The sequence below is a fragment of the Ambystoma mexicanum genome, chromosome 9 (genome assembly GCF_040938575.1).
Source record: "Ambystoma mexicanum isolate Mex_15411 chromosome 9, UKY_AmexF1_1, whole genome shotgun sequence".
Classification (NCBI taxonomy): Eukaryota; Metazoa; Chordata; class Amphibia; order Caudata; family Ambystomatidae; genus Ambystoma; species Ambystoma mexicanum.
The window spans coordinates 236496831-236511947 of NC_090931.1; the positions used below are offsets into that span (position 1 = coordinate 236496831).

The 15117-nt window shown below is 47.7% G+C and overlaps 1 protein-coding gene across 1 annotated transcript in view; it reads left to right on the forward strand.

Moving 5' to 3' along the window:
* The window catches only part of REXO2 (RNA exonuclease 2), a 466300-nt gene that overhangs the window by 210273 nt on the left and 240910 nt on the right, over window positions 1–15117 (forward strand). Inside the window, exon 3 of the mRNA XM_069614529.1 lies at window positions 14563–14640. Within this exon, the coding sequence (XP_069470630.1) occupies window positions 14563–14640 (78 nt within the window). The remainder of the gene's footprint in view (window positions 1–14562; window positions 14641–15117) is intronic.

Genomic DNA, 15117 nt, shown 5'->3' on the forward strand with positions numbered 1-15117 from the left:
GCTTCAGTAACCAATCTGAACAGCTTTGTCCTAAGGTGTCTGCTGCAGTAGATGGTTTGGACCGGTGATTATGACAGCATATATGTGGCGTCGATTGATTGAACTACTGCTTTCGACCTTATTGATCGTGGGCATCATTTGGACAAAGCTCAGTAAGTGGGGTTTGCCAGTAGGCCTATTGAGGTTGATTGTGAGATTATATGAACACTCTTAATATCTGTCTGGCTTAAAGTCTGGCTTCATCAGAAGGGCTCCCTTTCAAGAATAATACGCACAGGGAGGGCTTTGAGTCAGGGGTGCATCTTGGCCCCCTGACTCTTTCACTTATATGTGTCAAACATAGAGGAATATATCGAGCCCTCAACATTTGTGCTGCCAAAGTTGCGTTCACATAGGTTTTTATGTCTCTCCTACGCGGATGACTTTTTGTTGCTTGCCCGAACCACAGTAGGCCTGCAGCTATTGATTACTGCTTTCGATAACTTTGCTGGAACTAACTCCTTGGTTATTAATCCCAGAACAACGATGGTGTTCCATCTTACAGAGCAAGATGCTTCCCAATTTTAAGTGGAATATGAAGAATGATAATTTGGGAACCATGGATTATATGATATATCTTGGATTCCCAATTATTGGTAAACTGGGTAACAAATTGATGAAGGAACATATATTATGTAAGGCTAAGGAATTGTTGGCTCATATGTCATATGTGTGATACAAGTATTGTACGTTTTCATTGATACTTCGCTTAAAACTTTACGAGAGTAAAGTTATACCAAAGTTAACTTACGGTACACACATTTTGCAAACATAGGCTTTTCAGTTTTTGGTAAAACTAGAAGGGCTGATCTGGTATAGGGTTTTGCACATTCCGAATGATGTGCCAATGTCGGCGATTAGATACGAGTTGAGGTGACGCTCTATAAGCGTGCAAACTAAATGGAAACATCAATTGTATCGCACATTTCTGTAGCCATTAGAGAATACCCTATATGATAACATTGATGCATTAATGCAATTAGTTAAAGAACCTGTGCTAAATTCATTTACATTTGGTTTGTGGGGAAATTGCTGCTTTTAACCTCCATTTAACAGAGGATATGAGCAAAGTAAAACATATTTTTACATGCAGGATTGGTGTATGATTGTGGATGATCTACATGTGTTCATATTTAAGACACACTAAAGTTTTAAATACAAGTGCCCATCTTTCAGGTTCATCCCCAGCCTTCATGAACAATTGGAGTTCCTACGTTTTACATGGAATCGGTTCTTGACTAGGGAAATACTGAGCAGACGAAGATGTATTCCTCCAGAGCAAGCATTTGTAGATTCTGTGAGAACGAAACAAAGTCATTGAATCACTTGTTCATTTGTTGTGTTAAGTTGGTTTAGAATCACACTGCACTTTAAATATATTTGGATAAGCATGTACAACTCTTTTTTACATTTGTTAATTGAGTTTTAACAAACAAGACATCAATAGTTTAACATCTTTTCCCACTCCTGACCCCCGCTCTCCACCCACGTGCCCTCTCTCTTCCTCTCCCTTTCCAATTCAGAAACCTGACGATATCCTGCATTTGTTGCCTTTTGTGGACATTTCTGTACTAGATCTTGATCTCGTAACTGGCGATCATCATACCTTATATCAGTGTCCACCAATGCATTCGTTCATGGGGGAAGATCATCTGGCAATGTTTGGAGATCGTTAAAAGAGGGTGCCCCATTGCAGTTCCAAGATAGCCAAGTCCTCCTCCGTTCTTTGCTCCTGTATTATTGCCTTTTCCGCAGTTGCCCATTTCAATACGTCTTGGGACCATTGACTCAGCAGAGGTCCTTTAGTGCTTTTCCACAAGATGGCCATGTGCGGCTACGCTAGAACTAGCAGGAATGCCGCTATTTTGTTTGTGTGCTTCCTTTCTTGGAAAAACATGTATAATAACTTGAAGGGTGAAGACGTATGGCTAAAAGGTACGACGTCCTTTCATCGCCAGGCATTTCTACGCCTGCAGTATAAACATGTATATAATAACGAGAAAGTTCATTGAATTTTTTGGGGGTGGGAAAGGGCAGATAAGGGGTCGGGGGGTCGGGTATAGGTACAAATCGGTGGGGGTTTGCCCCCCCAAAATTTCGATTAACTTTTTTGTTATTATATACATGTTTAAAATGGAGGCGTAGAAATGCATGGCATGAAAGGACATAGAACCGGCTAAAATGCCTGGAAGATCATTCAACCTCTGTGGTTCTCAGTTATTGGCTTTTTAAGCAGTTTAAGTCTTGGTCACTAATTTTAAGGTGCTTTTAATGTGATCAATGTCCTGTAATTGAGATGAACATGTTGTTCTTAATTAGATGTTTATAACCCTACCCTTTTATCAATATAGATTAATGCAGTGTTCTGAAGATGGATATAGGGTTTGGTTTTAATTAGCCATGCAATTGTGTTTAATTAGGTTATTTGAGTGTTAAAACGGATAAGCTGTAACTCTGCTTTTTATTTGGGGCATTGAATGTTTTGTACTATGTTTAGTGAATGTTGTATATCTTGTAATGTAAAAACATGAAATTGAAATTAAATTGAAATATTGTATATATATTGGGACGGTTGAACTTGATTCAGCCTATATACAATAAAAAAATATAGGATTTAAGCTATCTTCCTTGATGGTTTCTTGACGTTTCCTTCATGAGCTCATGCAGTTCATATATGTGTGAGCCTTGCATTCTCCTTAATGCCAGCTTTATGACCATTTTCCTTGAAATAATTGTTCACACTGTGGTCTTTACTTGTATACCTCTTATATTCTTGAGGGTTCAAAACCCCTAGGTTTTGTATGACCTTATCCAAATTATGAGCCCCCGTCTCCTGGGTTCTTGCTATTGGATTCTCTTTTATGATTCTGCTCCCTTGACAGTCTGATTTCACAATAATTGTTAAACTTATTTGTGGTGCGCTCTCTCCTCCCTTCAAGCCTCAGTACCTGGGGGCTTCTCCCTTCCTCCCAGGGAATTCGCTTACACTTTTTCATCTATTTCCCAAACAGCGTTATTCGTCATGCTGTGTATTGATTTCAGATATCCCCAATCCCGCTCACTTAATCTTCTACTTTCATATTCGTGACTTTGAGAGTTTTCCCTCCTCCCCATACATTGCCCCAGAGTCCTCCCTCCTTTCCCATTCTCCCTGGTACCTTTTCCGACGGTGAGGAACCTTGCAGGGCTCAGCGTGTAATTGGCTTCTGGATTGCTATTCTTTGTGCCTGGCTTCGCCGTCATAGTGTTCTCGCCTCCCCTGCCAATGCCGCCTATGGAAACTGGCTCCAGGTAGCTGGCAGTACTCCTTCTCCAGTGGTCTTGGCATTGTTTGTTGGTGTCTCGCCCACCCACGAAGCAGTGGTAGTCACGCCACCACGATGCGTGGGTTTTAGGTCCACGTTCAGGCAACGGTTCTTCCGTTGCAGGATTCGTTGGCTTTCCGGCATCTCGCTCAGGCATTCCTTGCCTTTCCAAAGGTTGCGGGCTCTGCGGCTTGGTTCTGCTCCACCTCTCCAATGCAAAATCACGTACCATACTCTCCCTTTTCACAAGAGATACTTTGGCCAGTTCTATACGCGTCTCTTTTTAAAGAGATATTTGCTTGGTATGGCTGTTTTTATTCCCACATTGCCTGATGCCATACATAAGGATGACAGATAAGTCTTTATAACAGGTAGTCCCATATATGCAGATAGGCTATTTGGTCTAGGGAATTCCTCCTCAGAATCGGAGTCCTTGTCCCATAAGGGGGTGATACTCCCATTGAGGTCACACTTGCCCAGACCCCTAGGGAGGGTCTTGCGTAGCGGGCTCACCTCCCTAGGCTTGAAGGGACTGGCACCCACCGCAACTCCCCTAAGCATGTGTCCCTTGAAAGAGAATAACATGAGAGCCGGATAGGCCCGTCCGAGTTCAGGCTTATGACAATGCATAGTTCTTGAAGAAGTTGGGTTTAAACATTTGGGTACGATACTCCCAGCTGAACCCTTATTAGTAACCAGATGTTCAGTTCATTGATTGCTCAAATATTCAGCTACCAAGATGACCCAAACCTTTGCCCACCATAGTGTGAGTAGAGAGGGCCTTCTGTGCTTCTTCAACCACCTGCAAAAGTGGTTATAGCCTCTAGGGACCAGAATGAAATTCCCTCCAAGTATTACTTGGCCCCCAAGGCATTGGCAGTTTTCTGCAGTTGCATTATTTGGTTTTAGATTTCGGATATGCAGGGTTTACCTGCCTCTGGCCACAGTCTTCGTTGGGGTTTTGGGTCAGGCGAACACATTGTTGAGGAAGGGGATGAGATGGTGTGGAAGATGTGAGTCTGGGAAACTGCAGGTTCAAAAAGCCCTCTGCATCCTTCTATGGGCTAATTGTCCATTTCCTTCCAGCTGGTGTCGAGTGGAGGGAAAGCCCCATCTGTATGGAGTCTTTCTTTTCTGAGCAAAAAGGCGACTGGTCTGAGGGCTCTCCGTTTTTGGATTGAGGATGAGACGAGTTCATGGTATATCTGTCTTGAGGTGTCACAGAAAATTATGTCTGGTGCATTTCCGACAGCTAGCATTATCTTCTGTTTGGTTATCTAGAGGTGCATGTGGGTCATCATGTTGGGTGGTGGATCTGTGCGACTCCAGAGTGCGGCTAAGTTGATTAGTGCCGTCCAGTTCTACGTCCTTGAGGTAACCTGGAACGGAATAAGGCTTGAACATATTCAGTGTGGTCTTTGCATTTCACCAATAGGGGAATTCCTTTCCTGGCTGATATTGTTGCGTCTAGCTTGGTTTTCCACTTCCTCTTATTTGGACTCTAGCGAGTCACATTTTTTCTCCAGCACTAGCATTCGTTGCATGAATTATGTGGCCTTGAAGGCCTGTTCGTACGTGGACGTTTCGATTTCATTAATCCGCTGGTCGCCTCATCCATGCTTTTATCAAAAGTGGACAACTTTTTGGTAAGCTCTGCAATGCTGCCCTGGATGTCTTTATTGATTTCCCCCTGCAGTCACGTAGTTACAGTTTAGTAGTCGGCTGGTTTGGGTCCTCGCTATGCATCACTGACATGATTACTGTTGCCATGATAGTCTCCAGTTTTGTCCTGTTTGGCCATCTTGCACAGTGTATAACGGTTGGGCTACTCAGGCCAGTGATGTGCCGCCCGTCTTCCCTCTCCAAATCACCACTTTGCATCTGCCTCTCCTTGCCACTAGTAAATGAATGTCTGAGTAGAGAGGAGGTGAACCAGGAGAAAGGGACAAATGGGTGTTGAAGGTGATGGTCGTTAGTGTGTGAGTCGGTAGTACTCCAGGCAGAAAGGCTGGCCTCCAGAGCATGCTCTGAGCTCACCCACTCAAGACAAGCTGGAAATTCCCTCCGGTAGTAGAAGCTGCAGGTATAGGGCAGGGAAGAGAATGGGGCCGCATTTGTTTCCAACCCCCCCTAGTCTTCCTGCCCTTCTCATCTCTTCCCCTCACCCCCGGGTATACCGGGCAGTGAACACTGGGGGTGGGACAACGCTACGGGAAGATAGATCCCCCCACCTCAGGCGCCCTCCATTGATTGGGTCTGCGTCGACTTATCACAAGGTAATGAAGCACTCCTGTCCGGAATCAAGTCACTTAGGATGCGCCAAAGTCGGCCCCATTCTCGGGCCACCTAGATCATAGCAGCTGCCCTCTTGCCAGCTCACCTTTTGCTTAAGTATGGTTCCCAACTCAGGTGGAGCGTCTGGGCGCCATATTGGACTCAGTGTGTCGTAACCAAACCAGTGTTCCTCAACTTTTACCCCTTCCCCCACCCCCTGCATGCTGTGCCCGAGAGATGCCGGGGAGTCTGTGGGAGGCCTCGGATCCGCCAGCGTTTTTCAGCCAGGTAAACACCAGATGGAGGCTCTTAGGAGGACACTTGTATCGGCTTCACTCCAGGCTTCACTCCAGGCCACGCCCTGTAGTGTATATTTGTATAAGTGTCTCTGGTCTTCAATGTTTGCAGAATATGAGACTCATAAACTCGGCAGACAGTCCATTGCTCAAGTCTTCCTACGACTCCTTACTTAAGTTCGGATTCTATTTTCCTGCATCCTTCTTGTCAGTCAATGAATACTTGTACAGGTTACTTGGGGAAAGGGGTGGCGGTTTAAGAATGACAACATTCCGCGTTTTCGTCAATGCATCACTACTCAGTTTGTGCTGCGTTTAAGACGTATTTTCCTAGCAGGCAGGGTGTTAATCATGTAATGCTTGGTCATTTTCATTTGAGACTTAAGACTGAGGCCCAGGGGGGCGTGGCCTGGAGCGCCACTGATGAGGCTGCTCCGTTGATGGCCTCCGTAGGGACCTGCGGCTTCGCCTAAGATTTAGCCGGTTCCGGCGACACTGCTGCTTTCCTCTGGCGGGGGGATGCTAGCGCACCCTCTCCTGCGCCTATAGCTTCATCCCCGGAGCCTAACGCTCCAGGATCGCCGAGAACGCGGCTGGAGAACCTGGTGCCGGTGCGCACTGCCTCGAGCCAACATGGCGGCTGCGACTCTGTCCCCTCGTCGCCTTCGGCGCCCGGAGTCCGTGCACCCATAATACCTCCTGCTTCTCCCTCCTTTCACTTCGATTTGGCCCGGGACCTTGCTGCCGAAGACTGTGGGAACTTGCCACCGCTCCGGACCCCGAGTCCTCCAGTCTGGAGCCTGAGTGCGGGAGCGCTCCATCCGCCCCCTCCTTCTGTGCCTGCTGCCGGGGGAGCGGAGTCTCGGGGCGGCTGCGTCCGCCTCTTTTGCCCAGGGGGATCCTCTCGCTGCCGGAGCCCCTGCCGCCCAACCCTCCTGCCGGCTGATCTTGACGAGCCCATAGCGGATAGAGGCCCTCCTGGAGGAGAGCCTCCGGAGCTCCCCAACGATCATCCGCTCCACGGCCCGGCTCCCAGGAGGGACGCTCGGGGCCCCCCCGGAGCCCACCTACCTGCGAAACCAGTGCGGAGGCGGAACCAAATCATACACCCTTCCTTGCCTGCATCTATTAACGCCGGGAGTTAGGACTGCGGCGTCTCCCACCTGAGTGGCTCTGCATGCTGTCTAAGCCCCAGTGGAGCCTCCATCTGTCCTCCCATGCTCCCCCAGGAGTGGAGCTTCTAGAGCGTTCCTGCCTGCATGATCTCCTGGGGCGCCCCTGCCCACTCCACCCGCTGCTATTACCACCCCTGAAGGCTCCACCCAATTGGGGGTAAGTGCAACCTCCTCAAGCTGGACCAATTTCCCATAATACTCAGGAGCTACAATCCCAGATACTGCGATTGCCACGTCACGACTGGCCCCCTGCAATTCGGCCAGTAGTGGATCCTCTGGGCCTCGGGGCTAACAAAATGTCGAGACTCACCAAACCATCCAAAACCTCAGACATTTCTACCATGCTTCTGGTGGCGGACAAGGCAAGGAAACCGGACCCCCTCCTAAACTCACCCCGCAGAAGCCCCCAGAAGAACAGGGTAATCTCGCCACCAAAGATGACATTGTGGCCTTCATGCGAGACATCAAAGCTGAGTTCAGGTCCTGCATGACCGAACTCACTACTCGGCTAGAACAGACGGACCAGCGACTCACTGAGGCTGAACAGAGGATAGGAGAGGTCGAGGGCTTGACACAGATCCATGACGCAACGATAATAGAAATGCGACGCGAGATCCAAGCGCTCCAATCTAGAAGCGAAACCCTCGAATTTAAACAAGAGGACTTAGAAAATAGGCCTCGACGGAATAATACCCGCATCCGAGGGGTCCCATCATCTATTCAAGACGAAGACCTACCGGAATACATAAACAATTTCTTCCAAGCTCTCCTCCCGCTTATGGACAAAACCCAACTCCTCCTGGACCGGACTCACAGATTGCGCCCGAGACGGGGAGTAGATTCAGACGGCCCTCCGGATGTGATCACTAGGGTCCACTTCGATGCCACCAAGGAGGCCATCTCAGCGATAAGCCGCACCAAAGATGAACTCTCATTCATGGGTACCCCATTGCAGATATTCCAAGACCTCTCCTTGATCACCATACAGAAAAGGAGAGCCCTCAAGCCCTTGACCCTGTTCCTCCAAAGCCAGCCGATCCGCTACCGACGCTCTTCCCTGCCACTTTACAATTCTCATACCAGGGAACCACGCGCAAAATCAGCCATCTTGAAGACGCAAAATCTATCCTGCACCCGGACTCTCCAGAAACCTCGCTCACCTCCAGTCCGCACCTCCCGCCAGAGGAACCAGACCAATCACCCCAAAGACTGCAGCAACAATCCTGGTCTAAAGCACAGAGACGCAGGAAGATGAAATAATCTAGGTATCTTCCTCTATTGTGCTACTGTCGACCCCGGAACCGAAACAAAGCATAGCTATGCCGCGGGCCCCGAACGGCCCATACCCCACTCCGAGGAGTATGTCACCAACTCACCCTTGGAGCCGAACCAAGCACGATGGTTCGACCCCCGCCCCGTTGGCAGGGAAACCTGTCTTGGCCCCATTGGTCCTGGTGGTGGGCGCACAGAAAACCCCCTCCCCCCACACATTATTGAGTTCACCCTTCCGTTTAAGTTCACCCTCCCGTTGGAGGGTTCAGAAAACTCGACCACTGGAGTGCTGGATTGATAACATGCTCCTGGATGATGCCTGAATCCCATGGCTCCCCCCCCCCCGCACCTCCCCCAGATATCGAGGAGAGTTCAAGAAGCCTCTCAACCACATCAGAAAGTGAAGTTCCTGACCCTCAATGTCAGAGGCTTAAATGGGCCGCCAAAGAGGAAATCCATACTCCGCCGCCTACAGAATGAAGAGGCCTCAGTGGTATTCCTCCAGGAAACCCACTTAATTCCAGCGGATTTCGGTAGGCTTCGCGACAGACAGTTCCCGCTGCAATTTATGGCATCGAACGACTCCAAGAAAGGTGGAGCAGCTTTACTTATCGCTAAGACACTGCGGCCACAAATCTTGGACACTTTACTTTGCCCGGACGGCCGCTATGTAGCTATTAAATGCCGGATCTACGGACAGCTGCACTCCCTCATCTCGATTTACGCCCCGAATGATAAGCAGGAAGAATTCTACTTGGCCTTGGAGGAGGCCCTCCAGCCATTCGTCGAGGGACAGACGATAATAGGGGGAGACTTCAATGGAGTCCCGGACCCAATCAAGGATAAATCCCATCCCCCGGCCCGTAAAGACTATAGCGTGGCGACAGCCCTACTCAAACTATTCCGAACCCTGGATGTGGTCGATAACTGGAGAGTCTTACACCCTGAAACCCACGACTACTCATTCTATTCTGGCGTACACAGAACCTATTCTCGCATCGACCTGCTGTTGGTTTCCCCCCAAGCGATGGCCTTTACCGATGATGTAATCATGGGTCCCAGAATCTTATCAGATCATGCTCCGGTCATCCTAACACTAGGGGCCCATGACCCGGATCCGCCCCAAAACGCAAATGGTCCTTGTACGACCCGATCCTGAATGATATTTCAGTGAGGGACGTGGTAGCGAAAACTATCAAAGACTACTTCAAAGAAAATAAGAGTGAAGACACCTCACCAGCCACTACCTGGGACGCAATGAAAGCAGTGGTGAGAAGGGTTCTAATCTCACAAGGAGCGACCTACCACAAAAAGAAGCGACAGTCCCGCCAGATCCTACAGGACGAGGTAGAGAAAGCGGAAGCTATATGTAAAGCGAAAAACTGGACGCCCAAAACCCATCGGGCCCTGCGAATAGCCCGGATGAAGCTGGAAGCGCATTATGCAGAAGACACAGCCCAGATACTAGCTAGAACGAAGCAGAGCTACTACGCTAAAGGGAATAAGGGGAACAAATTCCTAGTGGAAAAGCTGGCAAAAACCAGAAGAAGAAACGCCATCTTGAGCCTCCGAGATCCCCAAGGCAGAATCCAATTTGCGGAAGAAGACCAGCAGCGAATCGCAGTAACTCACCTTACAGACACAATGACAGTCTCCCCGAGATCGCCCGAGGAACAGCTCTCCTACCTACAAGACGCAGCGTTGCCTCAGATAGCTCCTACGGTACGTGATGAGCTAGAGACCCCGATCACATGCGAGGAGATTGACGACGTCATCAAGAGACTCAAACCAAGGGCCCCGGGTCCAGATGGATTCTCGACTCGCTTCTACAAAGTCTTTCGCTCCCAGTTGGCGCCCCCCTGGCATCGCTTTTTAACTTTTTAGCCACCTCAGGGTCAATTACCCCATCAATGCAGGAATCGATCACCGTCCTTGCCCTGAAGCCAGGAAAAGACCCCGGAGATATAGCAGCGTACAGGCCCATCTCCCTACTAAATCTGGACGCTAATATTTATTCCAAGGTCTTGGCTAACCGTTTAGCAAAGGTCCTCCCGGATATCATAGACCCAGACCAGACGGGATTCATACTGAACAGATCCGCTACAGACAACGTCCGCAGGATCCTAAACCTGGTCGAAGTCACGCATAGAGACAAGCTAAAACTAGCAGTTATAGCCTTGGATGCGACTAAGGCCTTTGACAAGGTGGACTGGTCATTTCTCCGACTCACTCTAGAGTCCTTTCATTTCGGAGCTGCATTCCAGAAACTCGTCTTGGCGAACTACCAATCTCCAAAAACCTTGCTCCGAGTTAACGGCTTCCTGTCTACTCCGATTCCTTTATCATGCGGCACCAGATAAGGATGTCCCTTGTCCCCCCTTCTTTTCGCTCTGGTCATGGAACCACTGGCCCGACGGATCCGATTGAATCCCAGAATCAAAGGTCTCCAAGTAGGCCCAACTCAGCATAAAATAGTATTATATGCAGATGATGTGTTGTTAACCATATCAGATACCGCCCAATCGCTGAGGTCCTCCCTGGTAGAAATTCATCGCTTTGGCAAAGTTTCAGGATTCGCGATAAACTTCGCGAAATCATCTGCTCTAGCGGTGAGACTTGAGCAAGAAGATGAGGCCTCCTTCCAAACCCTCTGCTCAATCCAATTAAGCGAAAACTCTATCCCCTACCTGGAAGTCCACATCACAGCCCGACCGGAAGATACCTACCGAGCAAACTTCCAGCCGCTACTTAAGTCCCTGGAAGAAGATCTCAATCGCTGGCTCCCACAGGAGATTTCGCGAATAGGCCGCATAGCGGCATGTAAAATGAATCTCCTCCCACAGCTGCTTTACGCCTGCTCGGCCGTTCCAACTCTGATCACCCGGCCCCCACTCCTGCGCCTCCAAAGGAAGATCCTACGATTCATTTGGAAAGGTAAAAAGCCAAGGATCCCACTCAGAACGATGCTGGCCAGTCCGAACTCAGGAGGCCTGGGGGTCCCATACCTCCAAAAATACCAAATTGCGGCTCAGTTAGCTCATACTGAAAGCTGGACGATAAGATCAAACAGGCCTAGATGGGTTGAGATCGAACAATCCCGCTTACCCCTCCCCCTCCGCTTCCTTCTGCATCTCCCACCTACCCTATGGGGAACATGGCCGTCCATCCTGTCTTCCACCAAGCAGACTATAAAAGCCTGGGAATGGACACGTAAACACAGAGGAATTCCCAGGGACTTAGGCCCTGCTTCTCCGATATTTCACAACCCGGCTTTCTCCCCAGGGATTCATCTGGCGAACTTTAAGAATTGGATCGCTGGCGGCCTTAGCTCCCTGAGCCAGCTTTATGAGAGGAAGAGACCACTCACTTTTGAACAATGCAAAAACTCCTTTGACCTGGCGGAAACGGACAGATTTCAATATGCGCAACTACGACATTGGTGTTCCCACCCAGCGACATGCGAGGCTGCGACTCGAGACCCAACAGAGTTGACAATCACAGATCCCCCACATCGAGGGCGAATCTCAGCGATGTACAAGCTGCTGCAGACAAATTTCCTTGTCGCTAGAGCTACCTACATGAACAAATGGGAAACTGATCTAGAACATCCGATAGAAGATCAAGTATGGTCGGACATATGGTCTCGTACGCGGGCCTCTTCCTTCTGCATCACTAACCGTGAGTGTGCCTATAAACTCCTAAAATGGTACTACCTGCCCCTCAGACTGAGTCACTTCAACCCAGCCTTGGACCCGCACTGCTGGCGACGATGTGGCCTTCAGGGTTCGTTCTTCCATATGTGGTGGTCTTGCCCGGTGGTAGTGAGTTTTTGGACCCAATGCATTGCCACTATTGCGGACATAACTGGGATAAGGCTGCCCCTCGAGCCGGAACCGATCCTGTTAGGAGCCCCAATCCTGGCTGTATACCCAAGATCGGGCAGAAAAGCCACCCTCCTTACCCACCTACTTTTGGCCGCTAAAATCACGGTGGCACGAACCTGGAAATTTCCAGAAGGACCCCTAATGATCCTATGGTGGCTGAAGCTCTGGGACGTTTTTGTCGCGGAAAAGATTACGGCAGCAAACAGAGGCCTTCTTCACCGCTTCACAAACATTTGGTCCCCAGTAAAGGACTACGATCAGTGTTATCCAGCTTTAACTTTCAAGCCACGGGCGGTGGTAAACGCTCTGAGGGCTGCGGGCTTGGAGACGACGCAACAAATACAAGTGCAAAACTGGGAAGTTGACTGAGGGGAAGTGGCTGCGGGGTTGGTGTGAGAGAAGGGGGTCCATGAGCAGTATTAAGTTTCAGGTAATTGGATAATGTGATGTAATGTATTGTGCTCTGGTGTGTCGATCAAAAATAAACATGTTTAAAAAAAGACTGAGGCCCAGCAAGCACTGTGTCTGTGAGAGAAAGCTTTTTGAATTCCCTCTGGATTTTGAGGATCAGTTTCCAACATGGTACATTCTGGACAGTAACTTTGTTTCACTGACTGCCATCAGCCAGTCCGTGAATGCTTTCTCAGTTCGTTCTGCGTATTAAGGTTCCAGTTTCCCAGTACGAAAAGTTCCCCCACATATTATATCAAATGTTTGCCTTTCCACTGCCAATGTGCTTCAGGTCTCTGACCTTCTAATCATTGTCCAGTTTGACTCCTTAACCTATGCCTATTCCTTACTTTTCCGACTGTTCTGCCTTTGTTCCCTCCTCATTTTCTGTTTGGGCTTGTGTGCACAGGGTTCCTCGAGATTGACAGCCATCCGAGCCTTTTTAGATCGCCCAAAGTTTCAGTGATGTTCTCACCTTCTTAGCCACTGGCAGCCACCGTTTGACATCGAGCAGGCCCCCTTGTTTATGTCTTGCATCCGGGTTCTTGTGCTGCTTTTCAGGCCACCTGCAAAGTTTATCTGATTTCCCCCTCTGGTTGCTACTAAAGCTGTCGAGCTATGCGATGCTTCCTCACAGCAGGCACGTGACCCTGCTTTTGTATCTCCACTGGGTTTTTCAAAACACAATGGGCGCGTTACCTCGCCGAAGACCAGGAGAAATAAATTTCGGAGAACAACTCTTTCAGCACAGCCTTGATGGTGATTTATCATAGTTGGTCGATTTGGCAGTTCATTATTGGGCAGGTGACTAGAGTCTTCCGAGTGTAGACAGTAGGCAGCTACAGTGCTAAAGGGGAGATTGTACAATTTTTCGGCAGTGCCTCAGGAAGCATGATCAGAGTAGATGCATTCTCCCACCTTTTTGATGAAAAGAAAACCGTTAAAGAGTGATGTATGGGGAAATGGCAGGCAAGTTGAGATGGACCAGTAGGTGACCTTGCCTAATGCAGAGGATAAAGCAGTAAGATAATTGCTTAGCTGCTTGCTGCTGAAATCTCTATACACTACCTACGTAAAGGGTTTACATTCAGCCTTTACTGGACACTCAGCCTTTCATCGTTCCCGTGTCTATAAAACGAGTACCATCTAGTTAGGGCATTAATGTCTGCTATTAAACGTTCTTTAAAAGTGCAAACATTTAACAGTAACCAGTAAATGGATACTACATTATTACGGTTAATGTGGTGGTTGTGTACAACCAGACTATCTGGGGTTGCACTCTGCTTACCTCAGTCACCTCCCCGTTGAAGTGATCACGAAGCTGATATAGTCAGCCAATTATGTGATTCAGAGGCTGTTCATTCATCCCCATTTTTGTTTCGCCGCATTTTTTGCCGTAAACTGTAGCCGAAAAAAACTCAATCGTTTAAAAAAAAGTGTACATTAAAAATATTGTTTTATTTGTGGGTGCTCCCAATCCCCTCCCCTATTAATTATTCCCTTATTTCCCATGCCACCCTACTCCTTATATGCCCTTACTGCTGCACCCCATATTTTCGATGTTTTTTTTTCGAACAAAAAAGTTTGGCTAAAAATGCCAAGAAAAAATCCCGGGTGATGAATGAACGTTGTAACCATTCAGAGCTAGCTCATCCTTGGGTCCCTATTGAGTGTGCGCACACACATTACTAAATATCACTGAAGTTTAATTCTGTTTATTACTGTAATTATTTTATTTGCAGTCAAAGCAATGACATGATTTTAATTTGCCAACTCTTGTTGATCGTTTAATTGTGTTGAAGGTTAGTTTTTGTACCGCTAGTCTTCTAGGTTTGTACTACTATTAAATTTCACTTTTTCCTTCAAGGGACCCAACCTGATTATCAAACAGGCAGACGAGTTGCTTGACAATATGTCTGATTGGTGTAAAGATCACCATGGAAAGGTATGTTTTGTTTTTCACCTACAAAAGCTATCTTTTTGTTAAAAAAAAAACAGCACTGATTTGTTATATGTATTGTATTTCTGGTTTATATTGGAATCGTTTCGTTGATTTCTTTTCTCTTCAGATGCCGTTAAAGTTACCATGTGAAAAACTATTCATATATTGGATGTTTGTTGTATATAGCTAGTAGGGCACCCTTACAATACAGTTGCATGTAATCAAAATTAAATAGTGTCTAAGTGTAAAATATATTTCAGAAGTTCAATAGCACCTCAATAGAAATTATATTGATAATTTTCCATTAAAAAAGAGATTTTTTTTAATGATTTTGGCTATAGCCCACAAGGCTGTGTTTTTATGAACGATTTAAATATTTAGTTGGATACACGTGGACAGGAGGCTCTTAATTAGAATTTGTTTCAGGACTGTCGGGTTTTCCATGCTCGGAAGTTTGAATCTGGCAGTCATGTTAAGTCC